Source organism: Aptenodytes forsteri, unplaced genomic scaffold, assembly GCF_000699145.1.
Source record: "Aptenodytes forsteri isolate BGI_AS27 unplaced genomic scaffold, ASM69914v1 Scaffold379, whole genome shotgun sequence".
NCBI classification, from domain to species: domain Eukaryota; kingdom Metazoa; phylum Chordata; class Aves; order Sphenisciformes; family Spheniscidae; genus Aptenodytes; species Aptenodytes forsteri.
The window spans coordinates 3,274,224-3,284,751 of record NW_008794088.1 but is presented as its reverse complement, the minus strand read 5'-3'; the positions used below and the strand labels follow the sequence as shown (position 1 = coordinate 3,284,751).

The window sequence follows — 10,528 nt, the reverse complement described above, 5'->3', positions numbered from 1 at the left end:
ACTAACAACAATAAAAAAAAAATCTTCACAAAGCTTGAAGTTCTTCAGAACGGAACTGCTTTGAATCCTTTCTTTTTCAATGGAAGCTTCTGGTATGCCAATTCACAAAAAGACTTTTTAAGTCCTGATTTTGGCTGGTAAAAAGCTGTGAATTGTTGTAGCAGTAATATCATATAGCACATGCATGGCAGTACATGGTAGACAAAGCTATCCAGAATGTCTATTCTGAAAATCGTTGAACCTAAGGGACAAGAATCAACAGCATAAAGATCAAATAGGATTGACTACATAGTGTGAATATATAGACTAAATAGCTCTAAGTGATTTATTTTTTCTAATGGTTGGAAGGGACAGAACACAAAAAGAGATGTACCAGAAATGGACACAAGAGCTCCACAAGAAAAGGCAAGGCAAAAAACAGAGAGAAGGGGAAGCATAAGAAAAAAATTAACAAAATAGATAGGACAGGCTCAAAAGTAATTTGAATCAGATGAGGAATATTTGAAGCTAGTGTAGAACTTGCCTGAGGAAGTGGAAATTCAAAACAAGAAGAGAAGACAGATGTGTTCTGAATAGCTCACTGGGTATGAAGTGAGAAGCTGAGCACTCAGAAGAAAAGGCAGTAGCTCTAGAAGTCAACACGTAAGACCAAAGTAAAAAAATCAAAGACCAGTCAAATTTCTAACCTCAGTAACAGGGCCCAAACCATACAAACGCTCAGCTGCATACAGGCTGCCTGAATGCGATATAAGGTGCCTTGTGACAGATACAGAAAACCAGCCTCTGAACACGTTATGTGCAATTCTCTTATGAAGTATACAAATGACATGTGAGAGGCTGACAGTAAAACAAGCGGGGTTAAAATGAAATTCAAGGTGTTGTCTTCCCTTCTATAAAACTGATATTGCCACCTTCAATCTGTTCTTCCCAAATTAAATTTCTTATCAGCACACAGAATAAGAAAGGGGTCCAGAAACACAGTATGTTACTATTACAGTGCATCTTCAGCAACAGTAAGATAGCTATATCCAAAATCATTCACCAAACCAAGAGCAAACTGTGGGAGGGCAAAGAGTAGACAAGTAATTAGCTGCTATGATTTCCAATAACAACAAAAGACTCCAGTGATTACAACTGCAATTAAGAACATCCCAACAGCATAATCTTCCTGATTCACATTACCCACTTATCTTCCATCCTTTTCTTTCCACTATTATTCATGTCTTAGCTAACTGAATGTTACAGTGAGGACACTTAATGTATAGATGTACGTAAGAGAGACCAGTACGTAAGAGAGACCAACTGTAATTACAATTTACTGTTAACATCAAGGTTTTTCTTCACAGTGACAGAAGTGAAAGAAACAAAAGACTGGATAAAAATTATATTGCAAAGGTAGAAGAGAACAGAGGAAAAACTACTTCATCTAGCCTTATATTTTCTTTCTAGGATCAAATTCACCTGCTACGCTGGTGAGTATCCTGATACAGTTTGGTATTTAGAATACCTAAAGAAATCCAGGGCTGAATAACAGTGTGATGCACTGCGGGATCTCATTTCTGTCACTCCTTCACTTCAACCCCACTCTCCGTTTTGTAGTTTCTAGTCACATACTTTCTTTCAAATTGACCTTGAATTTGACAGTCAACTCCAACACCACACTAGATTTACAAATATGATTAGGGTATGAGAACAGGATACATCAGAGAGACCTCCCGCAACCAGACCCAGTTAATCACGCTACAGAACACACATCCATGAACATAATTTCCAGTTTTGTGACATTCAATAAATTAACCAACCCAAGCCCATATGTATAGAGAAAAGAAGACAGCTCCCTCTACTGGGTGAGACCATGCAGCTCCTCCTGTCCTTCCTCCCCCTACTCCGCACAACAGACTTGTGCATACTTAATTCTCCAAGAATTTTTTTTTTTTTTAAATCCAATCCACAAGATGGTATCGAGTTGTTTAGATTACTCTGCAATTTCAGGAACTGGCCTACAGAAACCAAATTTCTGTAGTTTCTACATTTAAAAGCACAAAGAAGCAAATTCTTCCCATAGGTCTGTGTAAGAGCCTGATGAAATAATATCCTATCTCTAGATGAAACACTTGAAAACCCAGTGTCCTTTATGCCAGTGTCCACTGTCAGCCCAGGTCTGGGAATAGACAGAGGTCAGCAGTGTTACTCACAGTATACATTTAACATCTGGCTTCCCTTACTGCTGCTCAATTAAAACTCTTTCTTGTACATCGCTGCCTCAAGAGATAGCCCTTACCTTATTTAAGGGAATGGCTGCAGCTTTCCACCTGCATGAGGCTTCATCACAATGTCAGCTGCATGCAACTGCTAGCATGCAGAACAAAGAGTGATGAAATATCACAGCACAGGTAGACAGCAGACAATGGCACAAGTGAAAGGCAATGATTTTGTATGCATGTACGTATTTCAAGTGCTCATATTAGGATCTTCTAGGAAAATGACAATCTTTTTCCTTTCTCAGTCATCCCATCTGAAACACAAGGCTAGAAGTAACACTTTTCATTCACACAGCATTAGTGTTTTTCTTTCTGTAGATCTCAAAACACTCACAAAAGTGGCTAAGAACCATCCTCTCAGCCTGAAACAACCCAGCCTGCACCAATTCCCGTCAAAGGCACTGCCAGGTCAATAGGCAAACTGCAAATATGCGACCTCTTGAATCACAAAGTTCTTAGCTTTGCTACAAGTTTCCACAGCAAACTTTTGCAAAATAAAAGCACACTGTGTCCAAGCTGTTTGCCTCTAAAAGCAGAAGTTAGCTTCTTTGGAGGCAACAGTAAAAACTGCCAGTGAGGAGAAAGTGTGATCTCTGGAGATCTATTCAAGCACTTCATTTAGAGCAGATGGGGCTAAAACTCATGACCTGGGCACGCCATGCTTAGAGCTAGCAGGCACCCACTGGTCATACAACCAAGTGACTCCTCCAACACGTGTTTCTTTCTTTTCACTTTTCAAAAATCCCTTTGTGAGTGGAAGAAGAGCAGCAAAACTCTATTTTTTTTCATCACCTTGACTTTCACCATCTGACAGTTTCTTTAACATTACATGATTCCTGTCCTTGAAATTCTTACAAGTACCAGACAATACTTGTTCAACCTTTCACACTATAATAAGTTTTTGGAGCTTTTTTGGGTTGAGATGTTTAATGGCAGAAAAAGGGATGGAGAAAAATCACATAATACTTTTAAAAACAGAGCGATCACACTCTCAAAGTAACATTTATACCATTTAAAATCTACATTTAAAATTACCTTAGTGGCAAACTTGCTGCTCTGTTCAAAAATATTTTTCCAAATTAATTGGATGAACAGCAACCAAAGCACATCTATACCTATGTGCCCTGAAAACATACCCTTCTTACTATCAATTATTTTCTCTCAACAGACACATTTCCACCTTCCAAAAACACCAATAGTCACATCTTCTGATGAAAACAAACACATCAGTTTATTTCAAAATAATGGACTCAATTTACTCCATTTACTCAAATGCAGTAAAGCACAGAGCTAAAAAAGCCTCCATTTGACAGCTGGTAACCTATAACAAACAGACCTCTGCTGAAGCCGAGAGACAGACACAGATGCTGTGGTAAAAATTAAATAGCACTACAGATCCAACTTATGGACAGGCTCTTCACAAGCACTCTTAATTCACAAATTGCAATAGAATGACTACAGTCATGGAGAGATTCTGGAAACCTCCTCACCATCACTGATAAGGAAGGGCAAGAGCAATAACCTCCTCTTCCAATCCTTTCATTCTACAACAATTGCTCAGAGTTTGCATTTGAGTTGTAACTAGGGAAGAGGAAAGCGAAGCAGAAGAAAACACAGGACATCTAAACCATCCCCATCTCTGAGTGACAAGGACAACAAGGAGACAGTGAAACAGGATGTCTTTTAATAGATCGCCAATTTAAGTGCAGCCTCGTCTAGACTAGTGCAGAGAATGCCTTCCATGCTCTACCTGCTCCATGGACTAGCAGACTTTGGCCCTGCAGGCCTTTTGATTCACAAAATTTTATCAACATGACTGCAGTCCAGGAGCAGCAGCTCAGGTCAACCGTGACCGAAATTCATGCGGCTTTCAGCTACCCTTCAGCAGTTGTACTGCCATGAGTTTCAATGAGTGGGAGAGGTTTATGTATAGCACTGATAAGGGCTAAAGACATCCTTGGAAAAGGATGGCTATTCACTGTCTCATAAACTTTGTTCCTCTACATGCCTTGTCCTCACGAGCTCCCTCTGTGAAGAGACCCAAAGGTGTCTCAGTTCTTTTCTAATACGAAATTCCAGAGGAGCAGGAAACATACACAGACAACACAATCCACTGCAATATAAAGCAGCCATTCTCACTAAAAAAACAAATTGCTCACTTATTTACCCAGAACGGAAGCAAGCAGTCTCACGGTTTGGAGACAGTATAAGACCTTCTTAAACAGTAAACTGGAGAGCCTTATCCAAACTGGTATTCCATGTAAAACCTCTTGAGAAACAACAGTATCATCATGCACTATCTAGATGAAGCTATCATTGACTTAAAAGTTATATAAGGAGAAACAGAATATACATAAATTCTAGACAGGTATGTTCTTACTGAAAGTAAGTGAACGTAAACTCGCTACCTTGTTATTTGTATTAATACTGACAGAAATCAACTGCTGGGAATTGCTGGGAAAACAGCACTCAACCTTTCCTTCCATCAGCAAAACACTCCATGTGCCAGTGAATGATTTCGCATTGTGAAGGCAGCCAGTACCTGTACTGCAGACAAACCCTTGGTTGACCTCATCAGTTCCTGGAGCACAGGCCTTGCTGTCAAAGCCGAATCCCAGCATTATTGTTTTTCTGCATCTCCTTGACAGCCAGTTCTTTGCTCTTGGAACTCACCGCCCACATGCCGGGAGGATTCACCTGCAAAGTGTTACAGGTCCCCTTCGGATGAGTGTCTCATGCCCCCCACTATGTTCTCTGTACAGGTTCTCTACTCTCTCCTTACTGAAGCAAACTGCAAAAGCACTATTCCCCTTCAGCCCGACACCCACAACTGTAGCTGCCACAGATAATCGTTACTCTAGAGAGCATGTGTAGTTTCCATACTCAGTGGTGAGTATAGAAAATCTGTGCTGGCACTGCTGGTTTTGGTACTCCATGAGGGAGAGACTCCTACTTGGAGAGCTGCGCTGGATTACAGCAGCGATGGTTACTTGACATAGTGGATTCTGCTTCTCTAGTACCAAATATCATTTTCATGGTTGTTCAAGTAAAAGGAGTTTCACAGCTCTTGACCTTTGGAGGCAGGAAAGAGGGAAAATGACAGGCTGAACATTTGTTGGGTGTTTGCCCTTCTCCAAAGCAGATTAGACATCAGTAACCCTAGATTAAAAGCTTCAATACCACTGAACAGTGAATTTTTAGTTTCTCATTATGATAACTGACACAAAGCACCACACTCCAATGTTTCCAAGAGCTCTCCTAACTTTTGCTCTTTTATTTTTGTGGAAAAGTAAGATCAGGACAAAGAATTCAAAAGGAAAAATTAAAAAGTAAAGAAACTAATTCAGAAGGTGGAAGCCTAACACCCAACCCCTGCTCCCTGCCTTGCCCCCAAAATAATCCCAGATTAGACTAGCAAAATAGGATCTCATCAGGTGCAGGTGTTCTTCCTTTTCTTCCCTGGCACAGAAGCACAAAGTATTTGGACTGCCCCTGTAGACAATGGCACCCAGATTCTTATTTCATATGCATGAGACAGATATGCACCTCCAGTGAGACTGAGACACACACTTTAAAAAGAATCTTGTTTACTCCCAATCAGACAAGTCTGTAATTAATTTCTCTTAACTTTTGTGAGACTACTTTACACTGGGGAAACAAGGTTGTACAGTATAATGAAGTGGCTAGAAGAAAATTAAACAGTAACAACTCACTCCTTGCATGACCAAAATTTTTTGCATACCAAAGTCAACTATACGTATGCCCTCTCTGCAAACTACCAGTAAGTCATACAGTTTACAAGCAAGACCAGGTTATACTGAAAAAACATCAGCTTCCAACAAGGACAGACTGCCTTATTCACCCTTGAATTCAATTGCGATAAGACCTCCATTTCTCTACTGCTTGTCACTCAAGCATTTTATCAACATTGCTATTTGCTGTACAGACTGTGTAAGTCTGTATACATAACTTTTGTATTTTGCGCAAACATTTACCACCTGCAAAAACAGAGTGCCCTCTAGCTCCGGCCGAACTCAAAGAGAATTTTCCTAAGACTGTTTCCTTAAAGTCCAGCACTTACAGACAAAGGAGAGAGCAAGAGCATTCTGTTACCTGTAACTCTTACCTGTCCTGGGGTCAAACAGCTGGTTGGCCTCCAAGTCTGTGAAAGTGCTGAAGCAAATGGGGCATTTAAAAGAGGCGCGATTGGTGGAGTCTCTTTCATCCGTCTCAATCCTCCTCCTCATGTGGTCCAGCTTGTACTTCACCACATTAACCAGAAGGCGGTAGTTGATGAAGTAGTAGTTATGACGGGTGGTTTTGCCGTCTGGAGCCGTCTCTACCCTCATCCTGCATTTGATGAACTTGTCACCCTTGAGGGTGTTGAGGACAGCCCTCAGCTGCTTCCTATCAAACTTAAGGAGCTCTAACATGTCCTCTTCCTTCACACAGGGGTTCCTGATGAGAATGTCCAGAGCCAAAGCATGTTCAATGCCATAAAAGCCACGCACCACGTATTTGGCAAGGCGTTTGAGAGCTGCTGGGACCTCAGTGAGGACGTCTGGGTCAGTCATAGCAGGTTCAGATCTTGAGCTTCATGTATACTGCAATGAAAAAAGGCAGATGGATTCTTAGCTAGTCTTCCGACTTCAGAAGTTTTGATTTATCTCACTTAGAGCTAAGAAAAGGATGGGGTGTTTTCCATTTCTCTTTCCCAAGCCCTGTACTGTCTCCTTAGGTGTTAATAACACCAATGCTACGGAAGTAGAATTAGGAAATAGTACCTCCATTCAAAACAAAATAACGGAAAACTTTAAAAAAGTGCACAAGAAATTGGTACCATAATATACAGCAGATTTCATTTCTACTCAGCCACAGCCAACAGAGCTGGAATAAGAAAGCTGTCTTGAAGCTGAGCTCCAGTAGACAGCTTCATGATCAGCTGAGACTTGTAGCTTGGGAGAAGCAGAAAAAGGCTACAGCAAGAAAGGTCCTACGACAGCCCAAGAGTGGAGTAGTCTTATGGCCCCAGTTGATGTCACTTGATCACATTGTAAGTAGCCCTGCCTGCTTCTACTCCTCAGACATCACTGGGCAGTGATATTGTATGAGGACAGCTTGCTAGTACAGCCTGGTATGCATTCAAGCAAAAGCTCCCAGTGGCACAATGAGAACAGACAGACTTCTTCCTTACTTTCTGATAAATAGACCTTAGTCAACCATCTGCAGCATGAAAACTGTTAGCACTACCAACTCCTACATCACAGACTGCTTCAGCCTTGATCTTACATGAGCAAATAGGTCCTTCCAAAGGACTGATCCTTCATTTTAAGTGTCTCACATTCAGGCCTTAGAAGCCCATGGATAATACAGCATGATAAATGAAGTAAAAATCACGACTTAGTGAACATGAAGAGACGATGTGTTTAAAAAGAAAAAAGTATTCCATGAAGTATCCTTTGAGTTACTTGTCACAGACAACACAGTAAGTCGTGATAAGACAATAATTTCTAAATACATACTGTATTTTCACTTCATTTTTCTCCACCTTAACATCAAATGGCACACATGGTCATGACAATTACATGCTTCTGTGACATACACAGGATCATATATAGAATTGTATCATGCAAGGAATGCCTCATATTGTCATATGCCACAGACATAGCCAAAAATCAAACCCCAGCAGACAACTAACAGCAGTGACTCTTCTGAAGCAGCCAGTTTTGTCCAGCGGAGAGAAAAAGTGAAGCAACTCCATAAGGCACAGAGCAAAGGCTTACTCTCATTTCACAGGGTGGTTTTGCGCATTTTCCCTCCACTCTTACAAATCTATATGTCTGTAGGCAATAACAAAATTCCCCTCCACTCATAATGCACTTGGATTTCCATGTATGAAAGGTTCAAGGTAAGCATGAAGTAGTATAGGTGCTTTTGAAATACCCATTCAGGGGGTTGTACTTCCAGTACAAACTTCAAATAAAACTTTGAATAGCCTTTTTCAATATAAAAGACTTCTATGCTAGTTTAGGATATGAATAACCATTTCTTAAGCAAAAGGTTCCTTCAACTGAAGAAAAACCCCACACCTTAATTTGTTTGTTCGTCACTGCTAAGCAATTTTTATCTGTGAACTAATATCATAAATAGTAAAACTCTGCCAATCTCAATTTTCATTCCCATCAGATGTTTCACACACTGTGTATGTACCTCCCCAGAATTCAAGTCTCAAATAAAGGAAAGAGGAGAGCGACAGCAGAAGAAAGGATCTGGATGGGTATCCTATTTTCTTCATCGTTATCACAGAACCTGTAATATCCTTTTTGACAAACACCCTTACAGAACTTTTCTATACTCCCCACATTAAGACACCCCCCTGAAATCACCAAGCTCTACTTGTAACCAAGCAGCTGATGACTCCTTCCATCAGCTAAGACTACTCAAAAATCTGTGATCATTTATCACAGTAGCCTGCTTGGATTTTTTTTTTTTTTTTTTTTTTTTTTTTTTTTTTTTTTTTTTTTTTTTTTTTTTTTTTTTTTTTTTTTTTTTTTTTTGTATGAGAAACACTGCCCTCTCAAAAAAATTTAAGCAACATTACCCACTGAAGCTTTACTTCTCTCCAACCCCTACCCTCTTCTGCAACTGAGGAGGTATGTTCCTCTCAAGGGTTATGGCCAGTGCAACTGCAAAGCAATTAGGCTGTGGATTGTGGAGTTTAACAGTAAGTACATTAAGATTGTCCTGTCTTTTCTGCCTTTGGGTAAGAAAAGAACCACCTTCATTCTTTTCTTTTAAAATGCTTCCCTGCTTGAGCTTTTCTTTTTCTCTAACTTAGGGCCAAACAGTATTCACAGTGCTCAAATTGAAATGAACAGAACATTTGTTGACTGCTGGTGTGCAGGCTGAGAATAGCTTACAGAAAACAATGCCTGGATGTCCAGCTCCAGCTTCCCTTCAAGGAAATTAAATTAAAATATGTTTATCATGGCATGAATTAGCCATGAAACAAGTACTTCTAGAGTCAGCTTTCTTTTGCATGCCAGATACATAATGATTTATCTCACACAAAGGACAGTTTTATAGAGCTTTGTGTTAAAGGTAAAAGCGTTAGCAATAAAGGATGCCCCATCATGAGTTAGCCATACAGTATTTTTGAATCTCTAAGTCAGACCCAATCTGAATACCGTCACAGGACATTGTCCTCGAAAATCAGTTTCATTCTGTTGGTATTTTTACAGTCTTTCAGTCACTTAAAGATAAATCTTGCTTTCGACTGCATCTGTCAGCAACATACTGATACTATAAAACAATGTCAATGCAGAAGCTGGCCAGAAGCCTTTATTTATTCAAATAGATTAAATCTTATTCAGAGTTTAAGCACAGTATAACATTAATGTAAAGATCAATTTTAAATAAAACCTGGCACCCCAGAAGAGATTTAAAGTCAAATTTTGAAAGCCAAAAGGTTTTTAAGTGCTGATCTCAAAAACAAACAAAAAAACTTCTCTCCTCACCAATTCACTGTCCCCTAAAAATTCCTTGCAGAAAAACTTGGCGACGCAACTTGCAGTGGGCAGTGACCTTCAGAACATCAGTTGTAACAAAAAAAAGGAGAAAAGTGTTTTTAAATAAGCACATCTCACTCTGGATACCTCATCTGAGAGCTGATGGAAAGCATTTTCTCTGCAAGAATCTCATTGATAAGACAGCTGCAGATTTCCACAGCCGCTTTCACAACAGGTTTAAGGTACAATTTCCCAAATAATGCACTCAAACAACTTAAACTGAGACCTACAAGGGACCAATAAATAAAACCACTTCTAAAAGTATACACTTTTCCCTTGGTTTTCAGCAATAGTTAGAGATTTAACAGTATTTCTTAGTGTCAATCACTAGAAAATTTTTTTTTTTATCTAGTGGAACCGGGAGTTTTTACACAATTATTTCTTCTGCTCTACTGGAGATTTTTAGTGATGTCCAAATCTTCTATATCCTCAGGTGATAGTGGGCATTTTGAGTGTAACACTGGTTGTCTTCCAGGCGTGGATATATGGAAATACAAGCATCCTGAAAACACCACAAACCATTCTTTCCCATTAATCTCCACCTCAAAAAGTTGATTAACAGGGATTAAATTCTAAATCCTGCAGAAGACAGCCTTTGGGTGAGACAACCAACTAGGGTCAGCTTTAAGAAAGAAAAAAAAAAGAATAAAGCCGCCAAAGAACACCCTTGTCAAACTTTGCTACATGAAAATCAACAAT

General features: G+C 39.7%; 1 protein-coding gene across 1 annotated transcript; it reads right to left on the bottom strand.

Annotated features, from left to right (window-relative positions):
• Positions 1-6,387: 6,387 nt before the first annotated feature.
• On the bottom strand, positions 6,388-9,855 carry GTF2E1 (general transcription factor IIE subunit 1; the record flags this gene model as incomplete). Its single annotated transcript, XM_019470788.1, has 2 exons — positions 9,779-9,855; positions 6,388-6,865 (listed from the first exon to the last, which is right to left on the bottom strand). A coding segment is annotated over exon 2 (448 nt), but the record flags the coding sequence as incomplete, so codon positions are not given.
• Between the last annotated feature and the right edge of the window lie 673 nt (positions 9,856-10,528).